Source organism: Ovis canadensis, chromosome 7 (genome assembly GCF_042477335.2).
Source record: "Ovis canadensis isolate MfBH-ARS-UI-01 breed Bighorn chromosome 7, ARS-UI_OviCan_v2, whole genome shotgun sequence".
Lineage (NCBI taxonomy): Eukaryota > Metazoa > Chordata > Mammalia > Artiodactyla > Bovidae > Ovis > Ovis canadensis.
The window spans coordinates 77,724,050-77,738,532 of NC_091251.1; the positions used below are offsets into that span (position 1 = coordinate 77,724,050).

The 14,483-nt window shown below is 39.7% G+C and overlaps 1 protein-coding gene across 1 annotated transcript in view; it reads right to left on the minus strand.

The window, feature by feature from the left end:
* GCH1 (GTP cyclohydrolase 1) overlaps positions 1–14,483 on the minus strand; it is a 59,573-nt gene that overhangs the window by 18,611 nt on the left and 26,479 nt on the right. Inside the window, exon 2 of the mRNA XM_069596668.1 lies at positions 5,813–5,922. Within this exon, the coding sequence (XP_069452769.1) occupies positions 5,813–5,922 (110 nt within the window). The remainder of the gene's footprint in view (positions 1–5,812; positions 5,923–14,483) is intronic.

The window sequence follows — 14,483 nt, forward strand, 5'->3', positions numbered from 1 at the left end:
GATGTGAGAGTTGGACTGTGAAGAAGGCTGAGCGCTGAAGAATTGATGCTTTTGAACTGTGGTGTTGGAGAAGACTCTTGAGTCCCTTGGACTGCAAGGAGATCCAATCAATCCATTCTGAAGGAGATCAGCCCTGGGATTTCTTTGGAAGGAATGATGCTAAAGCTGAAACTCCAGTACTTTGGCCACCTCATGTGAAGAGTTGACTCATTGGAAAAGACTGATGCTGGGAGGAATTGGGGGCAGGAGGAGAAGGGGACGACAGAGGATGAGATGCCTGGATGGCATCACTGACTCGATGGACGTGAGTCTGAGTGAACTCCGGGAGTTGGTGATGGACAGGGAGGCCTGGCGTGCTGTGATTTATGGGGTCACAAAGAGTCGGACACGACTGAGCGACTGAACTGAATATACCTATTCTTAGATATGTTTGAAATTTTCTATAATAAAAGGTTTAAAAAGAGATGCCACTACATACACATCAGAATGCTAAGCTTAGAAACACTAAAAGTGCCAAATGTTGATGAGGACTCATAAGAGTAAATGAAATGTAAACTGTACCCAGTTGTTACGACCAATTTGGAAAACTAAAAGTCAGTATTTAATAAGTTGAACATAGGTATACCCTGTATCCACAGTTCCACTCCTAGGTATACTGCTAAAGAAATGCATGTGAGAGGTGGGTCAAGATGGCAGAGAAGGAGGATATGAAGCTCAGCCTCCCCCACTCCCCAAAGTCACATCAAAAATCCATCTACACATGGAACAATTCACACAGAAAACCTACTAGAAACTGACAGAAGATTTCTTATATAACCACAGTTATAAAAAAGATATCCATGTAACTAGGTAGAGATCTGACTATGAAAAAAAAAAAAAGTATCAGGGCCAGTGCCCCTAGGAAAGAAGGTCCACAGGTGCAGACCCTCCCCCTGCGGAGCCCCGTTGCCTACTGGGAGGTCTGCTCGAATAAACAGAGAGGCTGGAGTGGCCTGGACTCTGGTCGCAAGGAATGTATACATGCTAGCTTACTAGCAGTCAGTGAAGAGTGACTGGCACTGGCTCCACCTGGCCTCCACACTTCCCAGTCCAAAATGCTTGCTGAGGGAGGTAAGGGTGAGTGGGAAGAGTGCTGCTATTATAGATGATTCAAAGAAATGGAAATATATACCATCCTCTTGGATTAGAAGGATTTTTATTGTGAAAATGGCCATATGACTCCAAATACATATCTACAGATTTTATGCAACCCCCAGTTCAGTTCAGTTCATTTCAGTTGCTCAGCTGTGTCTGACTCTTTGCAACCCCATGGACTGCAGCATTCTAGGCCTCCCTGTCTACCACCAATTCCAGGAGTTTACTCAAACTCATATCCATTGAGTTGGTGATGCCATCCAACCATCTCATCCTCTGTCATCCCCTTCTCCTCCCATCTTCAATCTTTCCCAGTATCAGGATCTTTTCAAATGAGTCAGCTCTTCACATCAGGTGGCCAAAGTATTGGAGTTTCAGCTTCAATATCAGTCCTTCTGATGAACACCCAGGACTGATCTCCTTTAGGATGGACTGGTTGGATCTCCTTGCAGTCCAAGGGACTCTCAAGAGTCTTCTCCAACACCACAGTTCAAAAGCATCAATTCTTCAGCACTCAGCTTTCTTTATAGTCCAACTCTCAGAACCATACATGACTACTGGAAAAACCATATCTTTAACTAAACAGTACCTTTGTTGGCAAAGTAATGTCTCTGCTTTTTAACACGCTGTCTAGGTTGGTCATAGCTTTTCTTCCAAGGAGCAAGCATCTTTTAATTTCATGGCTGCAGTCACCAGCCACAGCAATTTTGGAGCCCCCCAAAATAAAGTCTGCCACTGTTTCCCCATCTATTCACCGTGAAGTGATGGAACCAGATGCCATGATCTTAGTTTTCTGAATGCTGAGCTTTAAGCCAACTTTTTCACTCTCCTCTTTCACTTTCATCAAGAGGCTCTTTAGTTCTTCGCTTTCTTCCATAAGGGTGGTGTCATCTGCATATCTGAGGTTATTGATATTTCTCCCGGCAATCTTGATTCCAGCTTGTGTTTCTTCCAGTCCAGCGTTTCTCATGATGTACTCTGCATAGAAGTTAAATAAGCAGGGTGACAACATACAGCCTTGATGTACTCCTTTCCCTATTTGGAACCAGTCTGTTGTTCCATGTCCAGTTCTAACTGTTGCTTCCTGACCTACATACAGATTTTCTCAAGAGGCAGGTTAAGTGGTTTGGTATTCCCATCTCTTTCAGAATTTCCCAGAGTTTGTTGTGGTCCACACAGTCAAAGGCCTCGGCATAGTCAATAAAGCAAAAGTAGATGTTTTTCTGGAACTCTCTTGCTTTTTCGATGATCCAACAGATGTTGGCAGTTTGATCTCTGGTTCCTCTGCTTTTTCTAAATCCAGCCTGAACATCTGGAAGTTCACGGTTCACGTACTGTTAAAGCCTGGCTTGGAGGATTTTGAACATTCCTTTGCTAGCGCGTGAGATGAGTGCAATTGTGCGGTAGTTTGAGCATTCTTTGGCATTGCCTTTCTTTGGGATTGGAATGAAAACTGATCTTTTCCTGTCCTGTGGCCACTGCTGAGTTTTCCAAATTTGTAAACTCTTTGTAAACATCAAAATACCTATTACATTTTTCACAGAACTGAAACAAGTAACACTAAAATTTATATGAAACCACAAAAGACCCAGAATTGTCAAAACAATCCTGAGGGAAAAGAGAAAAGCTGGAGGCATAATTCTCTCAGACTTCAGACAATACTACAAAGCTCCAGTGCACAGAGATCAGTGGACCAGGACAGAAAGCCCCCAAATAAACCAATGTACTTACTTCCTGTCAATCTATGACAGAGGGAACAAGAATATACAATGCAGAAAAGACAGTCTCGTCAACAAATGGTGTTGGCAAAGTAGGACAGCTACATGGACATTAGTGAAATCAGAACATTCCCTCGAATTATAAATAAAAATAAACTCAAAATGGTTTAAAGACCTAAATATAAGACATGACACGCCATAAAACTACTAGAAGAGAACATAGACAAAACATTTTCTGACACAGGTCATAGCAATATTTTCTTAAATCAGTCTCCCAAAGGAAATAAAAGCAAAAATAAACAAATGGGACCTGATCAAACTCACAAGCTTTTACACAGCAAAGAAAATCACTGATAAAACAAAAAGACAATCTATGTAATGACTGAAAATATTTGCAAATGATGGGATCAACAAGGGGTTAATATGCAAAATATACAAACAGGTTACACAACACAATATTGAAAAAAACAATCCAATCAAAAAATGGGCAGAAGACCTAAAGACATTTCTCCAAAGAAGACATACAGATGGCCAACAGGCACATGAAAAAAAAAGGTAATTATTAGAGACATGCACATCAAAACCACAACAAACTATCACTTCACACAAATCAGAATGACCATCATCAAGAAGTCTACAAATAATAAATGCTGGACAGGGTGTGGGGAAAAGGGAACCCTCTTACACTGTTGGTGAGAATGCAAACTGGTATAGCCACTATGGAAAAACAGAATGGAGGTTTCTTTAAAAAAAACTAGAGTTACCATATGAACCAGCAGCCCCACTCCCAGGCATGTATCCAGAAAAGATACAAACTCTAATTCAAAAAGAATGTTCACAGTAGCATTATTCATATGAACATCACAATGTTCACAGCAGCACTATTTATTAATAATATAGCCAAGACATAGAAACAACTCAAGTGCCCATCAAGATACAACTGGTTTATGACGATGTGTTATAGGCACGTGTGTGTGTGCATGTTAGTCGCTCACTTGTGTCTGAATCTGCGACTCCATGGACTGTAGCCTGCCAGGCTTCTCTGCCTGCGGGATTCTGCAGGCAAGAATATTGGAGTGGATTGCCATTTTCTTCTGCAGGGGATCTTCCCAACCCAGCAATCGAACCCACGTCTCCCACACTGCAGGCAGATTCTTTACCGTCTGAGCCACCAGGGAAGCCCAGTTATATGTATACAGTGGACTATTACTCAGCCATAAAAAACAATGAAGTATTGCCATTTGCAGCTACATGGATTGAGCTAGAGAACACTAGGTGAAATAAGTCAGGAAGGGAAAGGCAAATATCATATGATATCACTTATATGTGGAATCTTTAAAATAATATACAAAATGAAACAAACTAATAGACACAGAAGACAGACATATCATTACTAAAGGGAAAGGCAAGAGGAGAGGGATAAATTAGGATACAAACTACTATACATAAAATAGATAGGGAATGAGTATTTACTGTATAGCACAGGGAAATATATTCAGTATCTTATAGTAACCTATAATGGAGAAGTCTGAAAAAAAATATATATATAGCTGGACAACTTTACTGTACACCTGAAACTAATATAATATTGTATATCAACTATACTTAAAGTAAAAAAATAGATTAGGGAGTTCCCTGGTTGCCCAGCGGTTAGGATTCTGGGTTTTCACTGCCATGGCCCAGGTTCAATCCCTTGTTGGAGAACTGAGATCCTGCAAGCCACATGATGTGGCCAATAAATAAATAAAATGGTTTTTTTAATTAAAAAATAAATAAATAATTTAAAAAGAAATATGATGCATCTGTACATCAAAAGAATGCTGGTAGCAGTATTGTTTGTAACAGCCAAAAAAAACCAAAAAGTCACCATCACCACCAACCGAAAAAGTCAAACACAGAGAGAGAGGAAAAACAGAAATATCCACCAAAAACAGAACAATAAATTGTGGTATGTTTGTACAAAGGAATTATATATAGCAATGAAAATAAACAAACTACAATGACAGGCAATAACATGGATGACTCTAGCAATGTAGAACAAAAGAAGCCAAACACGAGAAAGAGTTCATACTGCAGACTCCACCTATTTATATACAGTAGTTGAAAAACGAGCAAAACCAATCAATCTATAATATTAGAAATCCATACACTGTGCTGACAAGATGCGCTGGGGATTAACAAGGGGCACAAGGTGAGCTTTCAAGACATTGATAGTGTTCTGGTTCTTGATCTGGGAGGTAGTAGCGAATTACTCTAATGAGTTGTACATTTTTCTGTTTCACTTCTACAAAAATGAAAAAAATAACAAAAAATGTGAGGCAAATGTTAACACATTAAATTTAGGTGATGGATATATTCATAACCACTATTTCCTATAAGTCTTCCCTTCCAAAATTTAAAAAGTAAAAAAAAAAAATTATGATATGGGAGGAAGGAACAGGGCAACTCTTGGTAACCCACATGTTCTCAGAGAGATGTTTAACTACAACATTAACATTATCTAGGTCATAGATTCATTTTTCTTAAAATATTTTAAAAGCGTTGGAAACAAATCCACTAATACCATAGCCTCTGCCACAAGAAATTCTGCAATCATTACTGTTCACGTCATATTATACGAAAGTATAGCTTGGATCAAATATTATTTAGTTAAAATAAAGGACAAAGGTTTTTCAGAGACTGCTGCAGGTACCTAGAAAAAAAGATGGTCTTTAATCTCATTATTTTAACCTATTAACATGGTATTTGCTGTGAAATGCTTGCCCTGAGGGCCTTCTGCTTCTTGTTTCTATTTAGTTCATTTCCAGCCATTAAATTAGTTGGGCTGATAAAGAATAGATGTTCATGCGTATCTGGGATATTAGGAATTACCAGGTGACAATTTAAAATATAATTATGCTAACTTTAAAACTGTCGTTGTGCTTTTAAACATTGTTATGAAACAACACAGAAAAACTTACCTTTCCAACAAAAGGAACTAGATGATGTTCACACATGGAAAACATGTCTATGTCCTTCACAATCACCATCTCATCGTGGTCTTCATCAAATATAGCATCATTTAGGACATCTGAAATCAGAGGCTTGCTTTAGCAATGTTTCCAGTTTTACAGTAAAATAACGAATAGAAAAGTTAGCACTCCATAGGTACATATAAATTGACAATCAAGAATGTTAATCCTAATTAAAACATGAACAGCATGCAAATTAAAACTAGCTATTTTTCTCCCACCAAATTAGCAAAGTCTTTTTCCTTAAATCATAGAAAATCCTTAGGAGATGGTACTACATTAAAAATGCAGGATTACCAGTGTATTTGCAGCATAGGAGAGGGAGAGAAAAACAGGGAGGAAAGGAGATAAACTATGCAAAACAGAAGAATGGGTGTTTCTGGCGACAGAAATAGGCTACTTTCACTTTCTACCTGACATCTTCTTGTACCTAACACTTTGTCTATAATGAACATGTAGAAAACCCTATATGAGAAAAAGTTAAAATAATGAGATAAAAAGTTAAAATAATGAGATTAAATACCATCTTTTTTCCAGGTAGCTGCAGCAGGCTCTGAAAACCTTTGCCCTTTATTTTGACTAAATAAAATCTGATCCAACATATACTTCTGTATAATATGACATTAGCTTTCTGACTTCTGAAGCTATATCCAGATACCCATAAACTTGACCTCTGTTATTACTATCCCAAATAACTTTCTACTTTTATAATATTTTCTAGACTTCCCTGATGGCTCAGATGGTATATTTTCTAGCTTTTGTATGCAAGCATCAGACTCATTCTAAACAGTTGCCTTCTTCTCTTCCTAAGGAAATTAACACTATAGTTTTTATGTGTGTGCCTATTCAGGTTGGCTCTGGGTGATGAACAGTGTCTGGTTTAACCTGTGGACACGGTCACATATGGCCAGGCTTACAATAGACATTCAGAAACAAGAACTTTATTGTTAAAAACTACACTCATATCTGAACAGCGCAGCAGACTGGATATATTCAAGTCACCTAGCTGCGTGATTTCAGAGATTTGGGGATACCCAATCCACACAGCATGAGACAGAAGGGAGGAGATGAATAGAGCTTGTAGCCATCTACTGTTATTTCCCCTCAGAAAGGCAGGCTGCTGAGTGAGTCACAGAGAAGATATGCAAATGTCCACCCACACAGCCCGACCTTCCAGGGCTCCGTCGCTACTAGAAGAGAGTCATCACTGATACTGAGTCATCATTAAACACAGTTGTCATCGCCTGTGCTAGGCTATTCAGAGACACACCTGACTGTGTCGCAGAGCAGTCATCAGTGTGGTAAACAGAAGTAAACATGTGGGGTTTAGACACACAGATAAACACAACACCCTTGTTGAGAGAGGTTGATAAAATCCAGTGAGGAGAAGGCTCAGGGCCACTCTTTTAAGTAAATACTCCTTCTCCAAAAGCAGTTTTCTATTCTGAATATGAGGCCCTAACCTTCAGCTGTGTCTTTGAAAGAAGTTCAGAAATAGATTTTCAGTGCTCCCCAAAGGATCCTGGAGTTCTCCATGATTTCAATGTAACAGTACTGTCACTCATAGCTGACTAAAATCTTGAGTCACACAAGGAATCTTCCTGAAAGTACAAACAAAAATTTTTTTCTTAAAGAACAAAAGAGAATTGTCGAATATAGGAAGTGTTCATTTGTCTCCTCTGGCAAAGAATGAGAGCATACCCTTCTAAGTTCTGACAACAACCATATGGCATGTGTTAAATGCTGGCCCTTGAGTTACGCTTATGTTAGCGTATGGCTCCATCACTGACTGCTGAATCTTGAGCAAGGCACTCTATGCCTCAATCTTCTCAGCTATAAAATGGTCATGAAAAAAGCTTCCACATCATACGGGTATCCTGAGAATTAAATAAGATAATCCACTTGTGTTTAGAAATATGCAGGTGGGGTCAGTGGTAGATAATATTATTACTATAATTATGGTTAAGAGAGTTGCCAAACTATGTTCCCATGAACACTGATGTACGTGCATGTGTGTGTGCCAAGATGCTTCAGTCGTGTCTGACTCTTTTCAACCCTGTGGACTGTAGCCTGCCAGGTTCCTCTGTCCATGGGATTCTCCAGGCAAGAATACTGGAGTGGGTTGCCATGCCCTCCTCCAGGGGATCTTCCCGATCCAGGGATCGAATCTGCATCTCTTATGTCTCCTGCATTAGCAGGTGGGTTCTTTGCCACTAGTGCCACCTGGAAAGCCCACATTGATGTACATCACAATTTAAAAAGCAACAATTTGCTTCTAAGGAACAGACTACAGAAAAGGAAAAGCAATAACTTTATTATGGAGAAACATGGCAGACACTCCTTTAATCAAGTAATTAAGGTTAACTTTACCAGTAATAGGGGGTTTCCCCAGTGGCTCAGACGGTAAAGAATCTGCCTGCAATGCAGGAGAACGGGGTTCAATCCCTGGGTTGGGAAGATCCCCTGGAGAAGAAAGGGAATGGCTACCCACTCCAGCATTCTTGCTGGAGAATCCCATGAACAGAGAAGACTGGTCGGCTACAGTGCATGGGGTCTCAAAGAGTCAGACACAGTTGAGCAACTAACACAATAAACTGCAAGTAATAAGACATATTGATATCATGTAGCACCTAACATAAGACCATGAGCAGGGCACATCACCTCTGTAGTATTCTTCCCCAAAATCTGAAACTGCAGTCTAATCACCAGACAAATCGAAGGACATTCTACAAAATACCTAATGTGCGTCCTGTGCCCAGTCGTGTCAGACTCTTTGTGACCCCATGGACTATATCCTGCCAGGCTCCTCTTTCCACGGAATTTTCCAAGCAAGAATACTGGAGTAGGTTGCCAACAAAATACCCAGACAAGTACTCTTTTAAAGAAAGACACAGAGGGAATTCCCTGGCAGTCCTCTGAGTAGGACTCTGCACTCCCACAGGGGCCTGGTCGCAGAACTCTGATTGTACAAACCATGCAGTGCAGCCAAATGAGTAAATGAAAAATAAAAAAGATATGGAAAGATCAAGGAACTGTACACATTAAAAGAGACTAAAGACACCTAATAGCTAAAAGCAACAGAAAAACTAAAATTGAAATAAAGCCTGTGGTTTAGTTCACAGTGTTGTGATTGCACCACGGCCATATGAGGTGTTACCATTAGAGGAAACTGGGGGAGGGGTGTATGGAATCTCTCTGTACTATCTTCTCATTATTCTGTAAGTTCAAAAGTATTTCAAAACAAAAGTTTAAAAGAAACAGCAAAACAGTGTCTATCAACTGTAATATATAAACAGTGGAGCACTATTCAGCAATGAAATGGGATAAAATAATGATTTGTGCACTGCGGTTGAACACCCTAAAAATTACACTAAGTGAAAGAAGTCACATACATACACACGAAAAAACTCTGTGAGATTCTAGAAAAAGTAAATATAGTGATAGAAAGGAGGCAGGCAGTTTATCAGAGACCATAGAGGTGGGAGAGAGGATTGGCTGCAAAAGAATATGAAGACATTTTTTGTTTGATTTATGGAAACCATCTAAACCTTGGTTGTATTAGTGGCTATGCAACTGTATGAGTTTGTCAAAATTCAAACGGTACACATAAAGTTGGTAAATTTTATTGAATACCTGTTGCAAATTAATAGAGCTTTCTTTAAAAAAATTGTGGTATATTATGCAACTTTTTGTGTAAAAGTCGAAAGGAGGAGTTACGAACATAAACACATAAACACTTATCTTCAAAGAGAAACGCTAGAAAAATAAGCCAAAAAGCAAACAAAATGATTACCCATACAGGACCAGGAGAACAAGGGGAAAAGGATACCATGGAAGTGATATATCTTTGAATAAAATTTGTTCTATAATTTTGAACAACTCACACAACTATTTTACATACTCAAAACTAAACCAAAAAGAAAACCAGCAACCTCCTATGTTGTCATGCTTTGTGTGCTAATGGAACACTGATACATTCCCTATATCCCATTTCATTAAAATGGACCCAGACTATATATTTGACCCAGCCGAGTCATTTTTCTTCAGTAATGAAGTCTCCCCGCTATATGTATTTATGTTTTGCTGCAACATATCTGAAAGCTACCATCTGTAGCTAATAAGAACAAAACTCTATCACAGATTGTTTTAATTTCCTGCCTGTTATCAGCAGCAAGGAGGTACCCTGGAAACAAGGATTTATAGCATTCTATTTCCTACTGTTGGTCATAACCAACAAAAGACACCAAGCTGCCTCCCAAAGTTAAAGGCCATCTATAACACCACCACACACAAAATGTATAAAAATATACCTTTCTCATGTCTTTAATGAGTAAGCAATGACAATGAATAACCCTGCTGCGCAGCCATCCCTCAAGTGTTTAGTCCCTTCCTGAAAGCGCACCCTCTGAACCAGGAGTTCTGGCTCCTCCAGTGAGCTTGTTAAAACACAAAATCAATGAACCCTGCTCCTAGAGCTTCTGATTTAGAAGGTCTGGGTGAGCCTGAGAATTTACATTTTTAACAAGTTTGAGTTTTCCAAATTTGCTGGCATGTTGAGTGCAGCACTTTCACAGCGTCGTCTTTCAGGATTTGAAATAGCTCAACTGGAATTCCATCGCCTCCACTAGCTTTGTTCGTAGTGATGCTTCCTAAGGCCCACTTGACTTTACATTCCAGGATGTCTGGCTCTAGTGGCCAGACATGATCACACAATCATGATTATCTGGGTCGTGAACCACACTCAAAGCAGCTGTTTTGAAGTATTCCGTGTTCTTTGCTGCTACAGATTCTTTACACCTTCAAATGCTCCTAGTCACACAACATATATCTTAAGGAACACAGACCTGTTTTTGCAGGGGTAGAAGGAAACTCCTAGGGGAAATTCCACACAAAAGGAAAATTATATCTACTGAAATTTCTTTTGCATGAATGGTAATGGTAATTAGCACTATCCTGGATGTTTTGTGATCAGCACCAAAAATTAGAGATCTCTGAGGAAGGAGAAAAGGAAAGATATAAGGCATCTAAATGCAGAGTTCCAAAGAATAGCAAGAAGAGATAAGAAAGCCTTCTTCAGCGATCAATGCAAAGAAATCGAGGAAAACAACAGAATGGGAAAGACTAGAGATCTCTTCAAGAAAATTAGAGAACCAAGGGAACATTTCATGCAAAGATGGGCTCGATAAAGGACAGAAACGGTATGGACCTAACAGAAGCAGAAGACATTAAGAAGAGGTGACAAGAATACACAGAAGAATTGTACAAAAAAGATCTTCATGACCCAGATAATCATGATGGTGTGATCACTCACCTAGAGCCAGACATCATGGAATGTGAAGTCAAGTGGGCCTTAGGAAGCATCACTATGAGCAAAGCTAGTGGAGGTGATGGAATTCCAGTTGAGCTATTTCAAATCCTGAAAGACGATGCTGTGAAAGTGCTGCACTCAACATGCCAGCTAATTTGGAAAACTCAGCAGTGGCCACAGGACTGGAAAAGATCAGTTTTCATTCCAATCCCAAAGAAAGGCAATGCAAAAGAATGCTCAAACTATCGCACAATTGCACTCATCTCACATGCTAGTAAAGTAATGCTCAAAATTCTCCAAGTCAGGCTGCAGCAATACGTGAACCATGAACTCCCTGATGTTCAAGCTGGCTTTAGAAAAGGCAGAGGAACCAGAGATCAAATTGCCAACATCTGCTGGATCATGGAAAAAGCAAGAGAGTTCCAGAAAAACATCTATTTCTGCTTTATTGACTATGCCAAAGCCTTTGACTGTGTGGATCACAAGAAACTGTGGAAAATTCTGAAAGAGATGGGAATACCAGACCACCTGACCTGCCTCTTGAGAAATCTGTATGCAGGTCAGGAAGCAACAGTTAGAACTGGACATGGAACAACAGACTGGTTCCAAATAGGAAAAGGAGTACATCAAGGTTGTATATTGTCACCCTGCTTATTTAACTTCTATGCAGAGTACATCATGAGAAATGCTGGACTGGAAGAAACACAAGCTGGAATCAAGATTGCCAGAAGAAATATCAATAACGTCAGATATGCAGATGACACCACCCTTATGGCAGAAAGTGAAGAGGAACTAAAAAGCCTCTTGATGAAAGTGAAAGAGGAGAGTGAAAAAGTTGGCCTAAAGCTCAACATTCAAAAAACTAAGATCATGGCATCCGGTCCCATCACTTCATGGGAAATAGATGGAGAAACAGTGGAAACAGTGTCAGACTTTATTTTTGCGGGCTCCAGAATCACTGCAGATGGTGACTGCAGCCATGAAATTAAAAGACGTTTACTCCTTGGAAGAAAAGTTATGATCAACCTAGACAGCATATTCAAAAGCAGAGACATTACTTTGCTGACTAAGGTCCATCTAGTCAAGGCTATGGTTTTTCCTGTGGTCATGTATGGATGTGAGAGTTGGACTGTGAAGAAGGCTGAGCGCTGAAGAATTGATGCTTTTGAACTGCGGTGTTGGAGAAGGCTCTTGAGAGTCCCTTGGACTGCAAGGAGATCCAACCAGTCCATTCTGAAGGAGATCAGCCCTGGGATTTCTTTGGAGGGAATGATGCTAAAGCTGAAACTCCATACTTTGGCCACCTCATGTGAAGAGTTGACTCATTGGAAAAAACTCAGATGCTGGGAGAGATTGGGGGCAGGAGAAGGGGACGACTGAGGATGAGATGGCTGGATGGCATCATGGACTCGATGGACGTGAGTCTGGGTGAACTCCCTCCGGGAGATGGTGATGGACAGGGAGGCCTGGCGTGCTGCGATTCATGGGGTCGGGAAGAGTCGGACACGACTGAGTGACTGAACTGAACTGAACTGAGGAAGTAAGAATTGCACAGCCAATGTATTGTCTGGACGACAGCATTTAAAAATGACGGAAGAAGACCTGGAACACTGAAAATGTGCCTGATTTAAGCAACAGGAGAGAGAGAATGGGGTCTGCCTACTGCTTTCAAAATTAAGACAGAAAATGACGAGACCTAATAAGGCATCAGACCTCTGTGCTCTCGGCTGGAATTAAATCAACTCAAGGGGCCAACAAAGATAAGCCCAGCTGATTCAGTGTAGAAACAGCTGAATCACTGGCCTGAACCCTCTAACATTAGAGCTGCCTCAACCAGCGTACAGGCCTTACTGTGTTGTACTTCCTGCACCACTGTTATGCGTGCTTACTTCTCCCAAACTTGGAAGTAAGTACTGCGGCTTAAGGCTTTGGAGTTCCCACACAGTACCCTACATGCCATGCGCAGAGCCAGAGCTAAACAGAGATCTTCCATTTTATCTAATTAATATGTCAGTCTTTACCCCGTGATTTACTTCCTTAAAATAGAAGAGACTTTAAAGAAACTCATGTGGCCGAGGGAACATAAGAATTCTTAACTGCGGTATTATTGGTAATAACATATATTCGGTATTTAAGTGTGCATCAGAAGAACAATTATACATCTTACTTAGAAAAGCACTAAAACAGACTTCCCTGGTCATCCAGTGGCCAGAATTCCACGCTTCCAATGCAGGGGGCCTGGGTTCAATCTCTGGTCAGGGAACTAGATCCCATATGCTACAACTGAGAGTTCATATGCCCCAACTAAGACCTAGCACAGCCAAATAAAAATAAATTTTAAAAATATCATTAAAACCATCAGCTAAGATATCTCCTCCTCTTGAGCAACAGTAACCTTCTACCAAGATGTATGCTTGATTGCCTGAACCCCTTTGTCAAAATCACATATGTACTGACCACCCCGCTTACCTCTTCTGAACAGTTTTCAAAGTTCTCTGAGACGCTGTCTCTTGGGTTATAATTCTCAGGTTGACTGGAATAAAATTTTCCATTTCTTACTTAGATTGACTATTGATTAATTATTCCATTAACCAGAATATAACCATTTAGAAGAAATAAAAACAATACTATATGTTTGTGGACATACACATAAAATGAAAATATAAATATAGGCGTGAGAGTAAGAGAACAAATTCACAGCAGTGGTTAACTTTGTGCAGGGAGGGCAACCAGATCAGAAAGGATAATGATGAGCTTTACATGCATTTTTAAAAGCAATTATAGCAAAATATTAAGGTTTGCTAAAATCAGATGAATGCTGGCTAAAGAGTTCTTTATACTTTTTCTTATGTATTTGAGATATTTCATTAATAATGAAAAAAGATTCTTTAAACTGAGCTCATACACATTTTGGTGGGATTTTTTTTTTCCCCTGAAAAAAGGCAAGCAACGAGAGTAGGATTTCATAGGAAAGACTGTTTGTAATGCTACAAACTCCATCAGAAACACACTAAATCACACTCTGCAATTAAAAGAAGCCTTCTGGTCTGAGTGTGGCATTGAAATGTTTGCTTTCTACCTCTTGTCTGAAAAGTCTGTCCTAAGAGCAATATTAAAATGAATTAAAAGAGGAAAGAAAATCACTATTGCCACTTTCATTTCCATCACGGTACTACACATCTTGTTAGTACTTCAACACATACAACTTTCAGCACTTCACAAGACAAAGCTAACATTTGTGAAAACTGGCCAAAAGAAGCATGAACCCAAACATTCCACAGACTGACATAATGACAGAAACTAAGCTGACTT